The following is a 24,552-nucleotide window of genomic DNA, read 5'->3' as shown; positions in this document are numbered from 1 at the left end:
AAGCCTAGTTAGGAAAGGGGAATAGGGGTATTGTACCAGTCCTGGTCTCACTGGCCCACCCGTACCAATTCCATGGCCTCCTTCCTTGTTAACTTTGCTTTTAGTCTACATAAAGAATCTAAGAGCATAGTTAGGAAATTCCAGCAGTGGTCTATATATATACATCTGAAAATAGGTTGTTCTTATTCTCTGTGTGATATTTGAAGAACCTTGGATAATTTTTAGCTATACCGATGTGGTATTTTTTTTTACAATATATAATTTTTTTATATAGAAAATAAGCTCAATCTGCAATTTTAGAAACTGCAAATAAGACCATTAGCACCAGCCGGGCCCGGTGGCTCAAGCCTGTAATCCCAGCACTTTGGGAGGCCGAGACAGGCGGATCACAAGGTCAGGAGATCGAGACCATCCTGGCTAACACGGTGAAACCCCGTCTCTACTAAAAAAATACAAAAAAACTAGCCAGGCGAGGTGGGGGCGCCTGTAGTCTCAGCTACTCGGGAGGCTGAGGCAGGAGAATGGCATGAACCCAGGAGGCGGAGCTTTCAGTGAGCCGAGATCCAGCCACTGCACTCCAGCCTGGACAACAGAGTGAGACTCCGTCACAAAAAAAAAAAAAAAAAAAAGACCATTAGCACCATGGCTTTGATTTTTGTAAATTTGTGCTCCTTAAAAGGACAACAGCATTCAACAATAATTTCAAACAAGGTTACAGTAATTAAGAACATGTTTACTAACGCTCTTGTAAGCCATACAATGAAACAAAATGAAAACTACTGAAAGCAGAACCAAGAATTCAGCGTTATGACAAAGCTCGTATTTTAAGAAGGTGGGGAAAGGACTATTTAATAAATGATGTCCTTGCAAGTGTTTAAGCTTCGTTAAGAAAACATTAACTCACTACACATATATCAGAATAAGTTTTCAACATAAAATGTTAAATATAAAAAATAATTGAAAAAATTAAAGTTCAAAAGAAAAACATAGGACAGTCATTGGATCTTTAAAGTCACAATCAGCACTTATCCACACACAATAAAGAGAGGCCAAAAACATGAGCAGGCAATTCGTAAAACAAGAAATATACAAATGACAAAAAAAAGTTTAAATTCATTCAGAAGTGAAAAATATATAAATTAAAGCACAGTACACTTACTATTTAAAATTAGATTGGTAGGTATAAATATGGGGCACAAACATCTCCTACACAGCCTCTGGGAGTATGAATTATACAGCTTTTCTGCAGGGTGGTCTTAGTAATATAGATCAAAAGCCCGTGATGCTGACAGTTACATTCTAGAAAATAAGCCTGAAGGATATGAACCAAATAGCTTTAGCCACAGAGATGTTTTACAGCATTGTTTATAATACTGAAAACCAGGAAACAAATGACTATTTAATTAATAACAGATTGCCTGTAAATTAATAACATTTATGGTGCTTGTACATGCTAGAAATTTGTGCAACCAGTAAAAATGATAATGTAAAGAATAATGACTGGAAAAGATATCCATACTAATATTAAGTGGGAAAAATGAGATTAAGATATATAGCATTATCTTGTTTTTTGCAATAAGAAAATGAAGTCATTTAGAGACAAAACCTCTGCAAATGTATGTATGAATTTAAAATACATAAAAGGATATACACAAAAGAGCTTGGGTGGTAGCATTTGTTTTCTTATTCTTGCTTATTAAGACTTCTGTATTGGCTGGGTGTGGTAGCTCCTGTCTGTAATCTTAGCACTTTGGGAGGCTGAGGCAAGAGGATCACTCAAGGCCAGGAGTTCAAGACCAACCTGGGCAACATAGGCCTCATCTTTACAAAAAAATAATAATAATTCAAAAGACTTCCTATGTTTCCTAAATAGAAATATAGTATTTGTAATAAAAGAAAAATAGCTTATTTTCTTAATTTCACTTCGGTTCTTCTCTCATTAACATTTTCTTCCACTTCTCTGGCTCTGAAGCTCAAGGCTACTTAGGCTTGAGGACACTCATTCATCCTCAACTGGCCATAGTTAACCTGTGGCTGTCCAGCCCCATTTCTTCTTCCTCTCTCCTTATCCTTTTTGCTGTATACCAATTTAGGTAACCATGGGCAGGTCACTGAAAGAGATAGAGGAGGTGAATTATAAACGAATCCATTCTGCTGATATAATTTGGTACCTTATATATTAAACTTGTATTTAATGTAAGATATTTGAATAAAATTTACTTACATGATCTCCATGGTAACTCCTTTTTCCCATTTGCTTTGGAAGATTAAACTACCTTTTTTAATTCTGAAATCAGTTTGCTGCAAGACTTCTGTGGAGATCCAGAAAGATATAATAATGCATTTTAAGATGAACATTATGTTATATATTAAATAACTATAATATCCTAAATGTAAAATATGTATCAGCTTTTCCTTAGTGATTCTTTTTCATGCTCCTCCTCCTTATGTCCCTTCAATATGATGAAAAAAATATTCCTTTTGAAGTTGGGCCAAGATCATATAAAATGGTTAAATGGAAGAAGATATTAGAGGGGAAGGGTGTTCTGAAATCTAAGACATATTTTTTTGGATAAGCTAAACCCAGATTTTAAATCATATAAAACTGGAGATCTGGCCAGGCGTGGTGGCTCATGCCTGTAATCCCAGCACTTTGGGAGGCTGAGGCAGGCGGATCACCTGAGGCCAGGAGTTCGAGACCAGCCTGGCCAATGTGGCAAAACGCTGTCTCTACTAAAAATACAAAAAATTAGCTGGGCATGGTGGTGGGCTCCTGTAAACCCAGCTACTTGGGAGGCTGAAGCAGGAGAATCGCTTGAACTGGGGAAGCGGAGGCTGCAGTGAGCCTAGATCATGCCATTGCACCCCAGCCTGGGCAACAGGAGCCAAACTCCATCTCAAATAATAATAATAAAGCAAACCACACCAAACAAAAAAAAACCTGGAGATCTTTACTTGCTGTACCAAAAGATCACCTCAGACTTCTTCAAATATCTAGACCTGGTAGCGCATTTTAAAATTTCTACCCGATTTATGAAAATGTCACTTAGACTAACTTTTTTTGAATTAAATCAATAGTCTTGGTTTGAAGACCTTGCTTTGTGCTTCAGATTATAACTTTTGGGTGAAATTCTCCCAACCTTCCCTTAACCCTTAATTCAAACTGGAAATCATTAGCCATGCTAAAATCTTACCTGGCACTCTCAATCAGTGACAATGTTATCTAGTCCTTGGCTTAATTATATGACTGGACTGAGCCTTTAAGCAGCCAGTATAGCTAGGAGTAGGGATCAGCAATGGGAATGCAGATATTTGTGGAATCGTAACTTTCCATTGTAATCAACCCAGTCCCAAAAAAATGATCATCTAAGGAAAACCCAGGAGTCATATGCCTATTCTTAAAGCCAGTGGAAAGCAGGTGGCCATGACTCCTCTTTCTGCTGAGCTATCAAGTTCTTTGACTTTTCGTTGTTTGTTGAAATGTGCATTGTAAACCTCCATCAGGCACGTGAGGTGTGTTGTGTGGGGAGCTTATGTTGCCATATGTTTTCCAACAGAACTACTTGGCCCACGAGGAGCTTTTGATTGCTGTGGAAATGTTGTCTGCTGTTGCTTTACTAAACCAGGCCTTGGAAAGCAACGATCTTGTGTCTGTGCAGAATCAACTCAGAAGCCCCACAATAGGCTTAAACAATCTGGACAAGGCATATGTGGAACGGTAAGGAACATTTTCCAAACCTTCTTTCAGTGCAGAAATGCATGTTTGGCAGATCTTACAAGTGAGGAATTTGCCTGTTGGTGGAGAAACCATATACCATGCTCGTGTTTCTTGAAAACTAGTCTGTTTTAAGAGTCCTTCTAATTAGTATCCTTGTTTACAGTATTCCTTTGGGGAAGCAAAAAGAATCAGAAAGTGATCATCCTGTGGCAATTAATAAATGACTTTGTCCTTGGCAAAGATTATTTGATAGGCTGAAAATAAAGGAACTATTGGAAACATACCTTTCCTTGGGCATCTTTTAGAAACCGCAGAGTGTAGAAGAGTTGGAAGCAACTTTAATAATCATCCAGTCCAATTATTTTATGTCACTGATGCAGAAACAGAATCTGGAGTTATGGACCTAAAATTGGGCAGTTGGGCCCCAAACTCCACTTTTCTGATTATTAAACCAAAGAAATCCTGAGACCACTGTGGGTCATGGCAGTGGGTAACAACGTCCATTTATCTTTCCTTTCATGTTTCTGAAGTGTGCTACCAGATAGTACAACTGATAGCATTATTATAAAACACCATAGCGGATCTAGAGAGAAAATAAAATGGCCAGAATTGGGAGCCAGATGAGAAAGTCGCTGAGACAAAAGCCCCAGTTAAAATGAGTGAATCTTGGATTCTTGTAACCACCAGGGGGAGATGTCTGCACAGATCTTGACAACAGCTCTTTTCAGATACTGATTTTGGAACTGCTCTAGTAGGCAGGTTGGCTAATTCTCTTGGGTCATGTACAGTTGGAAAGGAAAGACCAGAGATTTATTAGGTTAAACAAATGGTATTTGACCACTTGTGTGTGTAGAGAATGGCCAAGAAGTAATGGAAAGATGTGGGTTCTTCTTGTTTTTAGTCTTTTAGGAGAAGCTAATTCTCTTTTTCTACTTAAATTTGGCCATCTGGCTCATATGACTCCTTCGAGTCTGTTTTCTAGATAATTTATATCTACTTCCACTGTTTCTGTTAATGGCACCATTCTCTCCTGCAAGCTTTGAAACCTGAAGCTCAATTTGAGTTTTCCTCTGCCCTCTTCCCCCACCGTTGTGCTCTAAAAAGCCTGCCGTCAGTAGCCAATCTATGTGCCTTATTTATACCTCTGCAAGACGTTTCCATTTCCCTGCAACCACCCTCACTTAGACTTCTCACTTTTGCTTCTGTAGTAACCCCTAAATTGGTCATCCTACTTCTTTTCTCTCCCCATTCATTAATCCTTCCTACCTACCAGGTTTTGCCATACTTTCTTAGTGCTGGAGTAGAAGACAGAGCCAGGCAATCCCTTATGAAGCTTACAGGCTAATGGGGCATCTTGGTCAAACAACTGTCCAGACTGTCCCACATATTTAGCATCCCTGGCAACTGCCCTCCACATGACAGTAGCCCCTGACTCACCCATTCTGATTATCAAAACTGCCTGCTTCCTCATTTACAAATATCCTTAAAGAAGTGGTCCCATTCTATTTGAAAACCATATTTATACCTGTAGTTTCCAGCTGGGACCTACAGATGGAGCCTCACAGTTTGAGTGTTCTGTGTGAAAAACTTTTAAAATGTGTTTTGCTTTTTTTTTTTAATTTAAATACGTTCTGGATCTGGAAGACCCAGTACTGACATGGGATTTAAGGGCCCACTTGGGTTCCTGTATTGACACTTGTGTTGGCCCCAAATGATCTTCTACAGCCTTAGCATTTTACTTCCAAAGTCAGTATCTTAACTTGGGATCTTGGAAGCCCAGTTTTGCAGATTATCAGGTTTGAGAAACACGGCTCTGTCCAGGGCCTCTCCCCATAGAGTGCAGGTGCTTCATAGCACAAGTGTGCTGTGCATGACCAGCTTGATAAATTCATGCAAAGTCTCTCCCTGTTCACCATGGCTTCTACTCTTGGGGCTGTGTTTGCCCAGAAAGATTCTTTTGTCTAATTCTCACGAAAGTATTGTATGGGTTAACATTAGCCTTGGGCATACACTGTTCCCAGATTAACTGTTCTAAAATGTAGTCCTGTTCATAATTCTCCTGTCTGATTGTTTCTTGTTCTCATCTGAATTAAGAACAGACTTCTCATTCTAAGCATGTTGCTCTGACGTTACCTCCAGCTCCATCCCTACTTGTATTTTGCACTTCAGCCAAGTCCAAGTGTACTTTCTGGTCTGTGTGTTCCTGTGCATGGTCCTCTCACCGTCAGGAACTTGGTACCTTTACCCAGCTCAGCTAAACCCAGTATTGGAGCTTCTGAGCCCTGCCTACCATACATTATGGTCCATGAAGTATATCCATGCTTCTCTCCCCACCCCAGCATCTGATGTTATCTCTCCTGGGAGGTAGCATGATGTGGTTGGAGGAACATATGCCTTGGAGCCAAAGATATCTTAGTTTGACCCTCCCTAACTAAACCTTTTTCCTTCATCTTTAAAGTATGAAAACAAAAGAAACGAAAGCCCCACTCTGCATTTGCAGAACTGTTTTCAGGATTCAGTGTTTGGTTCAGTGCCTGTCCTAGGGAGGGTGTTCCACCAGTAAGGATTCCCTTCCACTTCTTGCTTCGAATCCCGTTATATCTACTCTTATGGACTCTCTACTTTAATGGCCCTTCCTGTCTCTGCTTTTATACCTTTTTGGAATTTTTGTCGTCTTACCCACTGGTCTGAAAGCATAAAGGCTGCACGTTTTTCCTCCTAATATTCCTGTAGTGCCTGCCACATTTTACGTGTAGTAAGTGCCTACAAACATCTGCTGAACTGAATTGGATTACTGATCTTCTCAGAGCTTCCCAGGTCTCTTAGATTAGTAGACTCCTTACTAGTCTGTCCATAAATGAGGTGAAGAGAACTGAGAGAAGGAGTGAGAGGAGAGGACATTTGCCTGTTTGGATAAACTGTTGCATATTTCCCAAAGTTGGTATCTTCAGTACTGGAGAGAAATACTCGATTGGAAAAGCCTGTGGAGCTCTCTTTTGTTACTTTGTAAAATAAATTTTTTTTTTTAAATTATTACACTTTAAGTTCTGGGGTACATGTGCAGAACGTGCAGGTTTATTACATAGGTATACACGTGCCATGGTGGTTTGCTGCACCCATCAACCCGTCATCTACATTAGGTATTTCTCCTAGTGCTATCCCTCCCCTAGCCCCCCATCCCCTGACATGCCTCGGTGTATGTTGTTCCCCTCCCTGTGACCACATGTTCTCATTGTTCAACTCCTAATTAGGAGTGAGAACATGCGTTGTTTGGTTTTCTGTTCCTGTGATAGTTTGCTGAGAATGATGGTTTCCAGCTTTATCCTTGTCCCTGCGAAGGACATGAACTCATCCTTTTTTATGGCTGCATAGTATTCCATGGTGTATATGTGCCACATTTTCTTTATCCAGTCTATCATTGATGGGCATTTGGGTTGGTTCCAAGTCTTTGCTATTGTGAACAGTGCTGTAATAAACATACGTGTGCATGTGTCTTTATAATAGAATAATTTATAATCCCTTGAGTATATACCCAGTAATGGGATTGCTGGGTCAAATGGTGTTACTTTAAAAAATCTTTTCTCTTTATAGCTTGTTTTTGTTCATTTCTTATAAAATGATGGGTAGTTGTATTTCTTTCTGTGTTTATTTTTAACTTTCCCATTTCACTCCTGTTGGGTCAGCATTTAGACGTTAAGTGTATGGGATGCCCATAAGGACTTTGTGCTTTTAGAGTGGTCTCCGTCTGTGAGGGACACTAACCAGTGCAAGTTAACACTTACCCATTTTGTTATTGCGGTCAGTATTATTATATGTTACTAGTGTATTTCACATCTGCACTTGGCGAGACCTCATTCAGCACCAGACAATAAATTGTTACCGCCATTTCCTATTTTTGAATGATGTTTTTCTCTCAAGCTGCTCTCTATGGAAGACACTGGATGTCACCTTGAAGCATGCAGAATTTTGAAAAAGTTTGTCACAACCAAGAAAACGTTTTAGACTTCATATAATGTTTCTTCTTTTAACCTCTGCCATTACTAGATCCCTAGAGACTATTCAGAATTCAAACTGCACAGTGACTCATTGTGTACACAGAAGATTGTTCTTCATTGCCCTGGTGTAAAGACATAAAAGCACACTAGGCCAGGCGCAGTGGCTCACGCCTGTAATCCCAGCACTTTGGGAGGCCAAGGCAGGCGGATCATGAGGTCAGGAGATCAAGATCATCCTGGCTAACATGGTGAAACCCTGTCTCTACTAAAAATACAAAAAAAAAATTAGCTGGGCAAGGTGGCGGGCGCCTGTAGTCCCAGATACTTGGGAGGCTGAGGCAGGAGAATGGTGTGAACCCGGGAGGCAGAGCTTGCAGTGAGCCAAGATGGGGCCATTGCACTCCAGCCTGGGCAACACAGCGAGACTCTTCTCAAACAAAAAAAGAAAGAAAGAAAAGCACACTAAACTATCCAGTTTTATTACTTTTGGCTGGAATAGTTCATGTTAGCCTATGGTTGTAACATTGGTTCTGTGAAAATTGGAAAGTGGGAAAATTGATAATTGAAAAGTAAAAGTTTCTTAATATGTCAGTATGGGTAAGTTTTTCTCTGAAATTTCCCCAGACAGAAAAAAAGTAATTGGAGTGATTGACTAAACTGTATCTTCCAGAGGACTATGCACAGTGAGAAGGGTCATTGGTCATAAATGATGGGTGAGAGGACCATTTTTAATTTTCATTGTATTTTTTTATGGAGACAGGGTCTCCCTGTATTGCCTAAACTGGTCTTGAACTCCTGGACTCAAGCGATCCTCTCACTTGAGCCTCCCAAATTGCTGGAATTACAGGTGTGAGCCACCATGCCAGGCCTAAGAGAGATTCTTGAGTACTGGCTAGGAACCTTTGGAGAAATGGGCAGGTGAAAAGGAATTTCAGTATATACTGGTTTAACTCATGTGCCACCTCTTCAGGACAGCATACAGTAAAGATTGTGTTACTCAGCAAGGTTTCTGGAACTGCATTTGCATGTTATCTGATTCCTCAGTGGCATACTAGGCCTCAAGGTGGCTCTATATTAGGGTTGTAGTAGAAAAGGTCTTTTAAAACTTAGATTTTGGAAGGAACAAGAGAAATAATGAAAAGGACCCTTGATGATAGAAAGATTGAGACCCATGGTAACTCTGAATTTGGTCCTGTAACAATCATCTGAAGACTAAGAAGAACCAAGTCAAAGGGGAGGAAAATTAGTAACTGGGGAAAAGTAATTTCGCAGACTTGAAAGCTTCCAGTTTTGCTTGAGTTAGGTACAAGTTTCGATTTTGAAGAGCTTTCATTAAACAGAATTTGTTCGTAAAAATACTTTAAGAAAACACCATTAGTGCAAGTAAGCTTGGTGTATGTTGACAGATCTACACAAGACAATTTTATTTGCCTTTCTACTCTTTGTCTAACCTCATGACAACTACGTTTGACCGTGTGTCACAGTTGAGAAACATAACATAAACAAAGAATGAATGTCTCTGATTAACATCATGATTATTTTCTCTTCCACAGTTATGCAAACACACTACTCTCTGTTAAACTAGAAGTTTTATCCCAAGGACAAGATAACTTAAGCTGGAATGAAATTCAGAATTGTATTGATATGGTTAATGCTCAAATTCAAGAAGAAAATGACCGTAAGTATAAGACACTTGCCTTCTCTAGCATAGTGAGAGAAGAAGGTATCTGGACAACTTAGTTTTCTAGATTAGGGCTTTAAGTTTTTACTCAAGGAACTTTGTGAGAGCACACTCCGCTAATATGCATACCTTTATTTATATGTAGATTTTATGCCTATACCACTGTACCAATATATTATAAACATTACAAAGCCTACACAAGAATTCATAATAGAATAAAATACACAGGTAAAAGGCCTGATATATTCTGGTTATTTGTACTTCAGAGACAGCTAAATAACTCATATTTTTAAGCACCCAATTTTATTTTGATCTTTTATTTGGGCATTTTTTCCCTGAAATATGACACGATATTTCTGCCCCACAAATGGAGAAATTGGAACATAATCTAACTGCTGCTTAATGATCACAAATCATGGTGATTTGCTGTGTTTCTAGAAATTATAAGCTGCCAGCGTGAAAGCATACCAACCTCGAGAAGATATACCCTGAAACATGCTTTCTTGAATGTCAGCCTGCTGCTTTATCATTTGCTTATGAAAATAGAGTGAAGAATGAGGAGCTATGTAGCTTCTGCAGTCCATACATTCACTGCTTTTCTGTAGTATGCATTACCAAATTCAAGCTTCGAACTGTGTTTTCCACCATGAAAACAAAGCAACACCATCTTCTGTGGCTTATGAGCTTTTCACTTGTCAGCAACAGTGGATGAGTGTTGCTAAAATCATTGATCTCTCCTCCACCTTCCAGCTTTGACTTTTCTAACTCATTTGCCCCAAGCTTGAGGGCAGATACTTCTCTCACATCTTATTAAGTTTTATTCTAGTGTGTTTGGGTAAGGTCTTAGGTCTGGTCTTCTAATGCTGTATTTAACTTAGGAATACTAAGATCACTCTTGAAATAAAACATATGACTTTGTTATTTAATTGCATTTGCAAAGTTTTCTTCTTTTTCTTTGCTATTTCCTGTGAGCACTGGGCCAAAAGTCAAGGCCAGTTTTGGTTCTTGTTTTTTAAACATATTCTCACTTTAAGCCCCTACTGTAAAACACGATCCAGGTGTGCTACCCTATATAAGGTACCACGGATGTACCACTGTTACACTGATCCTTGGACACTTCCATTTTGTCCTTTTCAAGTTGTGCACAAATCTAAATTTCTTTTGGGATGGCACAGCTTCCTGTTGCCTCTACATTTCCTTTCAGTGAAGCGTTTAAAATCTCTGCAATCAGACAGCTTGCTCACAGCCCACTTAGCTCTTTTCTGACACTTGGCTCGGGAGTTTATGGTTCTTGCCAGACATTAGTCAAGACGCAAGCTGTAATTTGAGCAGATGTTCAACATTATCAGGCGGGGGTTGGGGGACCACTACTGCTCCTAGTGTCCTGCTACAGAGCTCAGTCCCCCAGCCTTCTGCCCTTCTCCACAACCTCTGTCTTGCTCCTCTGAATCTCCTTCAGCAGTGGTTTGGTTGCTATGGCAACTGCCACCCCAGAAGTAGAACTCCTTTCTTTTGGTAGGCAAAACAAAGACTCACGTCCCATCTTTGCTTTGTAACTTTTTCCCCAATTCTTGGCAATACCCATGCTTCAGTTCTGCTTTGGTTATTTCTGTATGTGCTGCTTACACAAGTGAAGGTATGTTAGGTCTCAATGCTGAAAGACTGTAGAGTTGACATTGATTAAAAGGGGAAAAATGCCATTTTTGTTCTTGATTATCAAATAGAGCTTTTGCTTTATTTGATTACTGGGGGAAAAAACAAGTAACATTTGCATAATTTAGAGAATTGTAAGTAGATATTATTTTTAAGCAAAAAATCTCATTTGATTGCTGTGGCTTTTATCTATCAAGGTAACAGCACTATTAAGTTATTCTCCCTAGGACATTTCACACAGCCGCTATAACACTTCTGTTAAGTATCTTGTCATAAAGGACATATGCCCTAACCAGAAAAGGTATTTCAGACATTAATATTTCCTTTCTGGAATTTAGGAACTTTAATACAGAGTATTTAATTTATCTGTGTTTCGGTTTTATTTTTTCTTTTGTCAAATTAGTTCCTGAAGTATTGAGTTTGGTATCATGTTTAGGCAATTGCTCAGAAATCTAAAATTTCTAAAATACACCGTTGTAACCAGGCAGGAATTGATCAGTGTAGTAATTAAGTCATCTGAAGAGCTGAGAATTTTTCATGGACGTTTTGAAGGTGCATTACTTTTGCCTCCCCGCCTTATTCTTGCCACATGCTCTGAGATCTAATTCCATATCTGAGTTGTGATGGAGGTAAGCAGCTAATGGAAAAAGAGAAATATAGAAGGTGAATTTAATGGAGAAGCTAGCTGCTGAATGCATTTCCTCAGGCTCTGTTGATTTCTTACTGAAAAGTTTGCTTTTCCCAGTAGAGCCATCAAGGATCATTATTTTACCATATAGCCTACATCAGGAAGTTTTCTTCTTTGAGTTTTTGCTCTTTAAATTTGTTAGGTACAATTCTGCGTAGGTTACCTCATCTGCTGCCTCAAATACATGAACTCTAAAAGAACGCCCACTCTCTTGTGGACTAGAATGTTATCATAACACGCGTTGATACAAAGAAGTGGACCGTGGGCTGAGTGAAGCTCAGCAATCTTTGTTCAAATAGGATTTGTCTTTTATTTATAAACAGAGGAAGTGATGCACATGTTCCCAGAGGGCTTCTGGGTAATCTTTCAGCTCCTATGATATCATTCACTATGACCTCAGCAGCTTGTATTCTTAGAAACGCAGCAGACAACAACTTTAGCAGGTGATTTCAATCAAGTCAGCTGAAATGCACTCATTTCCAGGTGATCGGCCTTGGTTCTGTTAAGACCATTTTTGGATGGGGTGTTTTAAAGGTATTTAGAACAGCTTACCCAAGGGGGGTGACCAGACAATGGCACTAAATATTCCATGCACTCCAGTTTATAAATCCTACAGGGTAAAACGAGAGTACCTTGTATGTAGATAATACTTAGACTTTCCAGAGTTCTCTCAATATTTACAGATAGTATAACTTGCACATTAGAGAAATACTTTTGCTTTTTCTTCAAACATATTTAAGTATTATAGTCTGGAATGATTTCTAGGAGTTTTAGATGCTTTTATTCTTCTTACAGGTCAATCTTTTCATTCTTAACAAAGTGGTGGTTATGGGCTCATCTATTCAAGAAATATTTAGCTAAATATTTTACCTTTACTTGAATGTCAAGCTAGAGATACTTTTTTTTAAAAGTGAGAAGTACTCATTCTATTTCATGGCATGTCACATTTGTGAAGTGACTGGTGATCATTTTAGAGGAAATCTAATGGAAAAAATGAGAAATGTGAAGTTTGACCTTAAAAATGCTAATATTCTAAGCTTATTGTTCATTAATATCTAGTTTCTTTAACAGTCCTTGTCCATCAGTACTAATCTAGGAAGCAAAAGCCCCTTGACAGTGTGTGTATATGTGTTATATATGTGTGTGTCTATCTAAATGCATATTTTTTATGAATGGATAATAGTTTATTTTTTAATAATCAGGTGTTGAGAAGTAACCTCCAGATAGATCCATTTCATTAGAATTGCAAAAACTTTTCAGGTTTCATAGTTTGACTTCTGTGCTTTTCATTTGTGAACCCTATAGTCAGTATCTCTCTCTCTCTCTCTCTCTCTGTGTGTGTGTGTGTGTGTGTGTGTGTGTGTGTATATATATATATATTTTTTTTTTTTTTCTTTTGGCTAGGGGGACAGAGTTTTACTCTGTCACCCAGGCTGGAGTGCAGTAGTGCAATCTTGGCTCACTGCAACCTCTGCCTCCTGGATTCAAGCGATTCTCCTGCCTCAGCCTCCCAAGTAGCTGGGACTTGAATAGACATTTCATTTCTTTAAAGACGATGTACGAAGGGAAAATAAACACATGAAAAGATGCTCAAAACCATTAGTCACTAGAAAAATGCAAATCCAAACCACAATATGATACCACTTCACACCCACTAGGATGACTGTAATAAAAAAGACAATAAGAAGTGTTGGTCCGAATGTAGAGAGCTACTCAGGAGGCTGAGGCACAAGAATCTCTTGAACACGGGAGGCGGAGGTGGCAGTGAGCCGAGATCATGCCACTGCACTCCAGCCTGGGGGACAGAGCAAGACTCTCTCAAAAAAAAAAAAAAAACCCAGCAACTGGGACCTTGATAGAAGTCACATTGAATCTGTAGATCAATTTAAGAGGTATTTCCATCTTAACAATATTAAATCTTCCAATTCATGAACATGGGCTATCTTTTCATTTATTTAAGTTGTCTTTAAGTTTTTTCCCATGGTGTTTTATAGTTTTCAGTGTACATGTCTTATGTTTCTTTCATTAAATTATATCTAAATATTTATTCTATTTATAATTATAATGTATTTGTAGTTGCACTCTATTATGAATTGAATGTGTTCTTAATTTTATTTTCAGATTGCTTATTATGAGTGTATAGAAACATAATTGGTTTTGTGCCTGGATCTTGCATCCTACAACCTTGCTGTACTAGTTTATTAGCCTTTTGCAATAGGTGATACTAGAGAAGTCATAATATACTGTGACTTAAAAGGAAAACTGCTTCTTCATTTTCTAGGAGTTGTAGCTGTAGGGTACATCAATGAAGCTATTGATGAAGGGAATCCTTTGAGGACTTTAGAAACTTTGCTCCTACCTACTGCGAATATTAGTGATGTGGACCCAGCCCATGCCCAGCACTACCAGGATGTTTTATACCGTGCTAAATCACAGAAACTTGGAGTAAGTTTTAGTATATCTGTTTCTTTTAAATTTTACAGGCTGGGTGGCAGGGGGAGGGAAGGAGGAGGATTTGACCCATTTACATTAAATCTCATGAACTTCTTGTCCCAACAATTACCCATGAATCAGAATGAAAATAATAGAGCTGTTATTTTCCTGGTACCAAACATTAGGGGGAAACCAGCTCCAGAGCTATTTATTGCTTTAATTATTTGACTAAAAACTCAGTTGTAGGTGAGTTCTTGTTCAGAGTTCAATTCATTGACTATTTCCTTAGTAGATACTACGTGCACAGTTCAGTCCATAGCTTCTGGTAGAGAAGATGGGGATACAGAGGGACACATAATACCATTTGAATGGTCTCTGACCTTATCTTCAAAATGCTTAGAAACTGATTGAGGCAGTAGACATCGTCACATGGAACAGATAAGTAATTGTAAAGATAAGCGTGTGCGAAGTGTCAAATAGAGCAGATTGATTCACTGATGTTGGAGACTGTCAGGGACTAGAATCCTAAGAGAAGTTGGTGTGGAGGTAGAGCAGAAGCTGTCCTCTTGAAGACTAGTGGCTTTTTCTGAGTACAGAGCTTGTACCGCTATTATAAGGAGCCCCACAAAGACTGGCCTCTGTGATAAGGCCAGTGGGCTGAGTGGTGAGGCTGATGTGATCTGTCACCTAAGAGTGGGAGTGATGCCACCTGGGACCTAGCCACTTATGGCTGCCATGTCTTCAGGTGCAAACCCAACTGAAAGGGTGGTTGTCTCCTCTGTCTAGGTCTTTAGAACCTAGGAACTGCCTCATTCGAAACAGGAAAAACATCCTTGGTTAATGCAAACATTTATTGAGAACCTACTATTTGTCAGGCATGATATTAGATACTCATGTATATCATCTCATTTAATCATCACAACAATTCGTAACAGCCTTCTGAACCATTTTGCCATCATTATTGCCATCTTACACATAATGAAGCCAAGATTAAATAACTTGTTGAAAGCTATCTAAAACATGACTGGGCACAGTGGCTCATACCTGTAATCCCAGCATTTTGGGAAGCCAAGGCAGGGGGATCATTTGAGGCCAGGAGTTCGAGACCAACCTGGCAAACATGGCGAAACTCCATCTCTACTTAAAAAAAAAAATACAAAATTAGCCAGGTGTGGTGGCCCACACTTATAATCCCAACTACTTGGGAGGTTGAGGCGCAAGAATCTCTTGAATCGAGGAGGTAGAGGTTGCAGCGAGCCGAGATCGCGCCATTGCACTCCAACCTGGGCAACAGAGCAAGCCTCTGTCTCAAAATAAATAAATTAAATTAAATAAAACAAAATTAAAGCTATCTAAAAGGTAATTAGTCCTGAGACGACATACAGCTCAGGTCTGTCTGATTCAGAAACATAGTAATTACGTATTATAGCAGATGGGAAAAGATGTTTATTGCAGCTTCGTTTGCAATAACAAAACACGAAAACAACCTAAATGTTGTTAAGCAAAAAAAAAAAATCACGCTGCGATGTGCACATAAATGAATACAGACTTGTGTGTGTGTTGGGGGAGGGGCACACACACTCCTCTCTGTGTCTAAAATATTTCCAGAGGGAGGATACCTTCTGGAAGGTGATCTAGAAGGCTAGTATGGGTGGGAGATTTCTTTTTCACTCTGTTTTTGTACTGCTTGGATTTTTAATTTTTTTAAGGAGTGTATGTATTAAATCATTACTGTTTCTAAACTTTTAAAAACCAATGTAAATTCTATCCTCACTACTCCACTGCCTCATTGAAGGCGGGAGAAAGTTATCCCCTATGGTAGCCCCCTCTGCACTGCCAGCCTTCCGACAGGAACGTCAGTGGCATTGCCTGACCCTCCTCGCTTTGCCAAGCGCCCCCACTCACAGCAGTCTTTCTCATTTAAGCCTCATACCACCTGTGGAATGGGTGCTGTCTCGTCTGATGTGAATGAGCCTGAGGCTCGGGGCGGACGCCTGGCCAAGGTACAGCCAGTGAGTGGGAGAGTGAGGACTCATACACAAGCCTGGAGTCCATACATCCCAGGAGGAGGAGAGTGGGCCTTCACCTTGATGTTTCCATTGAGGTGGCTGTGGCCATGACACATGGTAAACTTATAATCATTGGAAGACAAAATTATTTGCTTTGAAGATAGACATCAAATCCTGGCTTTGCCACAAATTGGTTATGTGATCTTGGTCAAGTCACCAAATCTCTATATGCTTATTTTTGCATGTATAAAACTGGAATAATAGTACCTGTCTTATAGGATTATGGTGAGGGTTCAATGAGAATATACAATATGTAAATATATATCAATATATAACTATAGGTACTATTAATGAAGAATATGTGCACATGTTTGTGTAGCTATAACATTTAGCATGGAGCCTGGCACCAAAAAAAGGGCTTAAATAATGTAGCTAGTATTATTGTGCACACCTATGGTTGCCTCCCAAGTAAGGGGTGAGTGATCTCAAGGTTCTTCTTTTTTTTTTGAGACAGAGTCACGATCAGTCACCCAGGCTGGAGTGCAATGGCGCCATATCAGCTCACTGAAACCTCCACCTCCCAGGTTCAACCGATTCTCTTGCCTCAGCCTCCCGAGTAGCAGGGACTACAGGCACCCACCATCATGCCCAGCTAATTTTTTTATTTGTAGAGACGAGGTTTCACCATGTTGGTCAGGTTGGTCTTGAACTCTTGACCTCAGGTTATCCACCTGCCTCAGCCTCCCAAAATTCTGGGATTACAGGTGTGAGCCACAGCACCTGGCCTCAAGGTTCTTACTAGATGTAGGGTCTGCTCTCTTCACACACCAAAGTTGGGGTCTTCTGAGGACAAATAGAGACAGACCTGGGTCCCTGTCTGCCCACAGCCACATGGGGGTTTGTCTTTGAGGTGAGCCTGACTCCACAAACCCAAGGCCTTTCATAGGCAGGCAGTATAGGTCCCTTCTAGATGGAGCATTCCAGTCTAGATTGAGATGGAACTCCACAGGAGTCCTTTGAAAGAAGGCTTTGAGTGCCTACACCATGCCAGCTCTGTGTCAGGCATCCTTTCTAGGTGCAGAAGCGGTAGCTTTCATGGTGTGATTAGAGCATTAATATGGAGCCTAGGGATCTGCGTTCTAGTTCAGGCATTAAACCAGTTAGACTATATAATTAGAGGTTTGAAATATACTGGCGATTACTAACAGATTTAAACAGATTTAAAATACTGCAGGTCCAAGCAATAAATCATATTTGGTTAAATTCCTGTTTTTAAGTAGTTTTCTTTCTCTGTTCATTGACTTTGAAACTTTCTTTTCTCAGCCTGTTCTTTTTTCTTGGAAAAATCCTAATTCTGTTGTTTGGCAATGTTGTCTTTAATGTCCTTGTTTTTCCCCTCTGCTTTTTTTTTTTTTTTTTTTGAGACGGGATCTTGCTATGATGCCCAGACTGGTCTCAAACTCCTGGGCTCAAGTGATCCTCCCACCTCAGCCTCTCAAGTAGCTGGGATTATAGGCACAAGCCACCACATTCAGCATCCTCTACTGTTTTGATTCCTAGAAGTTTCCCGTTGTGTGTTTATGAAGCTATTTCTGTACCTTGTCTTCCCAAGGTCTGGCCTTGGAAAATAATAGAAGAAAATTATATTGCTGATATTATCAGTATAAAGTAAAAGTGTGCCAAAGCATACAGCCATTAAAGAACACAATGGATAACATCTTCATAGAATGGATGCCCAATTTTATCAAAGATGGAGGACAGTGATGGAAGTTGGTGAGGATTCTTGGTCCTCTTTAGCGGTATTTCAAGTATAACCTTGTGTAGCCACCAAATTCCTTTTGCCTCTTGGAAAGAGACTTGAGTAATGGTCATGTTGACTTTAACACGTTTTCTATGTCTGTTCACTGGGTTGTGTGCTATTCTACAATTGAAGGTTTTGCTTGTGAACATATGAATTATATACTCCACCAAAAAGTTCTGTTTTGCTCCTTGTATATACCATAAAAACTGTGTGCTTTTAATGAATATTGCTGTATTTTTTCCCTAGGTAAAACTGTTGTAATTGATGACTTAATTTTCAGAAGTCAGTTCCTTCCATTTAAGTTTTTATCTTCTTAAAACTTACTTTAGATTTGTTTTTCATTCTCACTTTAGTGTTTACCTGAGTTTTGCTCTTCGCATAACCACACACATATTATAAAGGGCCTTCATGTGGAAGCTTTTTACCTAAGTCCAATGAAATAGAAAACTCTGCACATTTAAAAATATACATTTAAAATTGTTTTTTATTGTTTTATTGGGCAGTACGAAATACAGTCAAGGCAGATTCCTACAGACTTGTAAATTCATCTCAGCAGTCCCTTATGCTTAAAGTTTGCTAAACCCCATTTATATTCACTACTACCATTCACTCTTTACCACTAATATCTTCCCTGCTGTCTAATCACTAATATCTTCCCTCCTGTCTAATCACTGAGTTAAGGGAAAAATAGTCATTTACTTACAGAAATATAATGGGTATTAATAACAAAATTCCATTTCCCAATTAAAAGCTATGTCAAAGAAAAAAAACAGTAGAGGCATTATTTAAAACTTCTAAATGGCCTTGTGAGTATAGTCTTAGTTTAGCTTCCTTATTTTTTTGTATGCCCAACCTGAAATGACATCATCCCATATCATCACAGTATGTTGCTTTTTCAGTATGAAGTTAATGGGCTTTCCTGCTGTTTAACTGCTTTGAGATTTTAAAAATGCATTCAGCTACATAGTATTCAAAGCATGGAGCTGGGCGCCACAAAGATTTGGGCCTGGCATCACCCAGAAGCTCAAGGAAGGGAGCGGATGAGCACTTTCTCCATTATACATAGTACTTGATTGTTCATGGAATACAAATTTAAATATAAATGAACTATATATAAATGCCATAATAAAAAGTATACGAAAGTGCTTTGGAAGTACAGATAAGAAAAGTGACACTTCTAGCCTGAGAATCAGGGAAGAATGGTCCTTCGAGGACTTGAAAGAAAAAATGGACAGAATTAAGGCAAAGATGTGAGGACTAGCTTTTCAGTCTGAGGCAGAGTGGAGATCAAGCACAGCAAGAGGTTTGGTTGGTGCCTATATCACAAACAAGGTTTAACAGGAAGTTGGATTAGCAATTGAGCCTTAAATGCCAGGCTAAAGATTTATGATTTATTATAGAAGCAGTGGAGTTAGTGGAGACGTTTTAGTGATGTATCCTAGCTGATATCTAAGGAAAATTAATCTGGCAGGACTTGTGAAGTAGAGGGTAGGCTGGCAGTGGAGAGAATACTTAGAAGGTAGAGGTGGGCTGAGTGTAGTGGCTCATGCCTGTAGTCCCAGCACTTTGGGAGGATGAGCTAGGAAGATCACTTGAGACCAGGAGTTCAAGACCAGCCTGGGCAAGTGAGACTCCATCTCTGCAAAAAATAAAAAATAAAATTAGTTGGGTATGGTGGTGCATGCCTGTAGTCTTAGCTACTTGGGAGGCTGACACATTAGGATTGCTTGAGCCCAGGAGTTGGAGGCTGAAGTGAGCTATGATCAGGCCACTGCGCTTCAGCCAGATGACGAAGCAAGACCCCGTCTCTATTAAAGAAAAGAAAAAAGAAGGCAAAGGTGAAACTAAATAAAGAATCCTGGTGAGGGACCCTACAAAGATAGGATCAGTTGATGAGGCAGCCACCAGCATGAGAGTCAAAAGAGACCAAAGAATAAGAAATGATGTCAAATGTCAAGGATGGCAATACCACTCACAGAAACAGGGAAGATGGCGATTTAAAGAGCTTGAAGTAGCAATAAGGCAAATGGAAATGTCATTTTCCATAAAGAATTGTGATATCTTTTCTCCTGCATTAACGTTTTTTAAATACTGATAAAGTATTTTTAAAAATTACTAATGCTGACTGGCTCAGTGGCTCACGCCTGTAATCCTAGCACTTTGGGAGGCCGAGGCAGGCGGATCACTTGAGGTCAGGAGTTCAAGACCAGCCTGGCCAACATGGTGAAACCCCATCTCCACTAAAAATACAAAAATTAACTGGGCAGTGGTGGTGTAATCCCAGCTACTTGGGAGGCTGACCTGGGAGGCGGAGGTTGCAGTGAGCCAAGATAGCGCCACTGCATGCCTGTCTGGGTGATAAAGTGAGACTCAGTCTCAAAAAAAAACAAAAAAAAAAAAACAAAAAACTAATGCTTTTGTAATGTTTGACCTTTGAAGCATATTTCTTAGGAGCTCAGAAATGGAGCTCCTTGCACTATGCATGTGTTGTCCGTGAAAACAGACGTTCTCTGTGATGGCTGTCCTTGTTCTCTAAGATGATTTCACTATTTATTTTGTAAGGTAAGCAGTAGAGTGATTTCTGATTTTTGACATGAGAAAATAAAGGAATGGGTCTAAGCAACTATTAAGGCTGCCCAGGCACAAAGCTATGAGATATATAAAATATAAGCCATCAGTGTTGTTGTAGTAGTAGTTAGCATGGTGAATAATAAGTATAATATTGCTTGGAGCAAAGCAAATGGTAAAAATCACAAGGATGAGGAGACTCGCCTTAACATACCACAACCATCTATGATCATATGCACTAAGTGTCCGGATGATGGCGGTGTAGCAGTAGATGATAAGCACAAATGGAATTAAGAATCCAAAGAATGCCAAGGAGATGAAGTAGTAGAGTTGGAAGGGAGACGAGGACTCGCATGTGTCGTGAACATCATGGCAGGTGGTGATGTCTGGCTGAACAAGATAATATTCCTGCTTCAGGATGAAAAATGGCAGCATATATAAGAAAACTGTTGCCCACACCAGTCCACATGTTACCAAGGCATAGGTGTGCTTGGGCAGGCCCCGGTAGGTGAAAGGATGGACGATGGCCAGGTAGCGATTGATGCTGATGCAGGCAAGGAGCAGAATGGAGCAGTACATGTTGCCATAGAAGATGACTGTGGTAGCCCGGCACAGGACCTCTCCAAATACCCAGTTGTTCCCATTGAGATGGTAAGCTATCTTAAAGGGCAATGTAACACAAAAAAGAAAATCTGCAATGGCCAGGTTGGTGTAGAATACGGTCGTACAGATGGATCTGGTCCTGAAGAAAAGCATCCACAGGGTTACGGCATTGGCCGGGACACCAACTACAAACACCAGGAGGTAGATGGCAGGTATCAGTTTGGTACTTAAGGAGCTGGTCAGGTACCCCATGGTAGCATTTTTCACATGGAGATGTGAAGCACTTTCTTCAGGGCACTTAATTTTTACAGTAATGGTGGCTCCTGTCCAGCCTTCTAAGGCAGAAAAGGGGAACTCTTCAAAAGAATCTGGGGGAGCTCCACGAAAGGTCTTAATATGTAAGGTTGGCTTTGCCAAGTTGTTTGTATCATTTTCCATGCCTGTCATTGAAAGAAAGTATTAACATAAATTTATAGTTCAAGAAAAAAGAAAACAATGTGTTTAATTATTTTTAAATAATTTCTGTGATTGTAGAATTTAAGATCACTTTTATTTTAAAAGTTATTATAGATTAGTCACTCAACAAGCATATATTTAATACATATCATATGCCCCAGAACACCACTGTCTCATGCAGAAACAAAAACTAAATGATCAGTCCTTGTGTGTGAGGTGTTTATAATACTATTGGAAGAAACAAAAAAACCCATCAGAACATTATAGGCATGTTGACTATAAACTATATAGGCATTCAGACAATACTTAATAGATTCAGATGTTTGAGCAAAATGTCAAGGAAAAGATGAACTTGAGCAAAGATTAGCAAGGTTCATAAAAAGATAGAATTTAATGAGTAAGATTCTGCTGGTGATGAATGGGCAGAAGCATAATGTGGGCTATCATGGGTTCTGGGAATGCCAAATAAGTTGATTTAGCAAATTTTTATTGTATACTTATGTGTCAGTGGTGTAAAGTTTTAAATAAACTCCATTTCTATCTGTAAGTAATGCTACTAGTGTAGAAGATGCATAAAAATGCATTGTCTTATGCTAATAAGGTGCATCTGAGAAAGGAAATTTAAAGAGTGAGTGACAGCTAAATTCCTGAAGGGCCTCTAAACTGTCCTAAGAAATCATATGTCTATTCACAGATGCTGGGATTGCACACATAATTTTGAACAGAGGAATAACCATTGTGTTAGGCAGAATAATAGCACCCCCTAAGATTCTACCTGCTAATTCCTGGAACCTACAAGTATGTTTGTTCTTTTACCTAACAAAAGGAATTTTGCAGATCTAACTTAGTTAAGGATCTTAAAATGAGATTTTCCTGGATTGTCTGGGTGGGTCATTTATAATTGTAAGAGTCCATTTAAGGGGAAGGTAAGAGGGTCAAAGTCAGAGATTTGAAGACACTATGCTGCTGGCTTTGAAGATGGAAGAAAGGGTCATAAACCAAGGAGTGCAGGCAGCTTCTAGAAGCTGAATAAAGCAAGATAGCTGAGTCTGTCCTAGAGCCTCCAGAATGAACCCAACTCCACCAACGGCCTTGATTTTAAGACCTCTGATCTCCAGAAATATAATCTGTTGTCTTAAGCCACTCAATTTGTAGTAATTTGATATAGCAGCAATAGGAAACTAATATAGCCATTATTGTGACTTGTTTTTAAGATGTCTTAGGTAATAGTTTAGAGAATAGATGGAAAAGGTAAGAAATTAGAGGCAAGGGGACCTGATTTGGAGGCTACTGTTATCATTCATAGCTCAGTGAGTTACTGAGCTAGAACAGTGGTCATGGAAAGGCAGAGGCGAATACATGAGACTCTGATGGCGGCTCAAAGAGACTTGGCATCTGATTGGCTTTGGGGTACAGTGAGGGAGAGGCAGGAAGCAATAATGACTCATGTTTCTACTCTAGATGACTTGGAAGGAGAGAATGCCATTAACTGAGTTGGAGGAAGAGACAAGGGGGCAGGATGGGGGAGAAGCTACAATCTGTTTTTAGTCTGACTGAGGATGAGTTGCTGGTGGAATATTAGTGTGTAAAACGTCCAGCAACTGGTTAGAAGACTAGATGTGGGTCCAAAATTCCAGGAGCCCAAATTAGAGGCATGGTTTATTGTAGTCTGCATGGAGGCTCTCGTTTAATTTAGTGGAAGTGGTTGAGATGGCCTACGGAGAGTTATGAGAAGAAAGAATCCAAAGGTGGACTTTAGGGGTAATGATAGATTTTAAGGGAAGAGGAAACAAAGGAGGAAAAATCAGAAGATGAAATCGGTGTGAGGACCTAAGAAGTTGGAAATGAATTCTTTAAAAGATAGAAACACATCAACTATATGCTATCAATATTTGGTGTTACTTGGCATGTTGATGTTAATAATCCTAATTCCTGCAATTTCAAAAACAAAATCTTAAAGCTCAAACCTGAACATTTATTATTATATAACTTTTTGTAACCCTTTCACATGTATAGAAAATAGATTCTCTCAGATTTCTAATGTTACCTTTAAGATAGACTTCTATGCCAAATATAAACCTCATTCTTATGGATTTAAAATGCCAGTACTGGGCCATTGCATCTTGTCCCATGGCCTCAAAATTCCTCCATATTGAATGCTTGAAGTTAGTGTTTAGTAACCTGTGTCTCATACAGAGCCAGTTTCTCTTCCTGCTTTAATCTCTAGCAGTTAGCTCCTGGGTGAAATGGAAACCCTCCAAGTAAACCTGAGATTGCACAAACTGAATTCATGGAGTAAAATAGAGGAGGTGTGGCCTGATAACTTAGGGTATGGAGGTGATCAGGTATCATTTAAGAAAAGGTAGATTAGGCCGGGCGCGGTGGCTCAAGCCTGTAATCCCAGCACTTTGGGAGGCCGAGACGGGCAGATCACAAGGTCAGGAGATCAAGACCATCTTGGCTAACATGGTGAAACCCCGTCTCTACTAAAAAATACAAAAAACTAGCCGGGCGTGGTGGCGGGCGCCTGTAGTCCCAGCTGCTCGGAAGGCTGAGGCAGGAGAATGGCGTGAACCCGGGAGGCGGAGCTTGCAGTGAGCCGAGATCGTGCCATTGCACTCCAGCCTGGACGACAGAGCGAGACTCTGTCTCAAAAAAAAAAAGAAAGAAAGAAAAGGTAGATTAAAGAAAAGGAAAGAAAAATGTGGGAGGCAGCATTCTTCTGTGCCTGTATTTAGAGGTGATCTTTGAAGGTGTGTGTGACACACAAACCCTTCTGCTCACTTCTGCATTTTGGAAAAGTTCTTGCATCTGACATTACCCAAAGAGAAGTGCCTTTAAAGATAGGCACAAAGGCCGGGCGCGGTGGCTCAAGCCTGTAATCCCAGCACTTTGGGAGGCCGAGGCGGGCGGATCACGAGGTCAGGAGATCGAGACCATCCTGGCT

At 39.7% G+C, this 24,552-nt stretch overlaps 2 protein-coding genes and 1 long non-coding RNA gene across 8 annotated transcripts in view; 1 reads left to right on the top strand and 2 right to left on the bottom strand.

Moving 5' to 3' along the window:
• Window positions 1-24,552, top strand: part of IQGAP2 (IQ motif containing GTPase activating protein 2) — a 331,348-nt gene that overhangs the window by 218,697 nt on the left and 88,099 nt on the right. For 2 of the 4 annotated variants that reach the window (XM_011996387.1, XM_011996395.1), the window contains 3 exons: window positions 3,558-3,718; window positions 9,267-9,391; window positions 14,017-14,180. In XM_011996387.1, coding sequence (XP_011851777.1) covers window positions 3,558-3,718; window positions 9,267-9,391; window positions 14,017-14,180 — 450 coding nt within the window. Of the gene's footprint in view, window positions 1-3,557; window positions 3,719-9,266; window positions 9,392-12,133; window positions 12,270-14,016; window positions 14,181-24,552 lie in introns of those variants that run through there. The other 2 variants (XM_011996408.1, XM_011996402.1) reach the window with 2 other exon arrangements.
• The window catches only part of F2RL2 (coagulation factor II (thrombin) receptor-like 2), a 24,858-nt gene continuing 2,129 nt past the window's right edge, over window positions 1,824-24,552 (bottom strand). Inside the window, exons 2-3 of one of the 3 annotated variants that reach the window (XM_011996374.1) lie at window positions 21,225-21,589; window positions 1,824-1,856 (exon numbers count right to left, since the gene is read on the bottom strand). In XM_011996374.1, coding sequence (XP_011851764.1) covers window positions 1,845-1,856; window positions 21,225-21,589 — 377 coding nt within the window. In that variant the 3' untranslated portion in view covers window positions 1,824-1,844. Of the gene's footprint in view, window positions 1,857-19,955; window positions 21,590-24,552 lie in introns of those variants that run through there. The other 2 variants (XM_011996359.1, XM_011996366.1) reach the window with 2 other exon arrangements.
• LOC105551196 lies at window positions 9,681-12,009 on the bottom strand. Its single transcript, XR_001007833.1, has 2 exons — window positions 11,899-12,009; window positions 9,681-11,139 (listed from the first exon to the last, which is right to left on the bottom strand). It is a non-coding gene; the product is annotated as an uncharacterized LOC105551196 (long non-coding RNA).

Source organism: Mandrillus leucophaeus, unplaced genomic scaffold, assembly GCF_000951045.1.
Source record: "Mandrillus leucophaeus isolate KB7577 unplaced genomic scaffold, Mleu.le_1.0 Scaffold114, whole genome shotgun sequence".
NCBI lineage: Eukaryota > Metazoa > Chordata > Mammalia > Primates > Cercopithecidae > Mandrillus > Mandrillus leucophaeus.
Note: the sequence above shows the minus strand (reverse complement) of the source record. Positions and strands in the feature narration are given on the sequence as shown.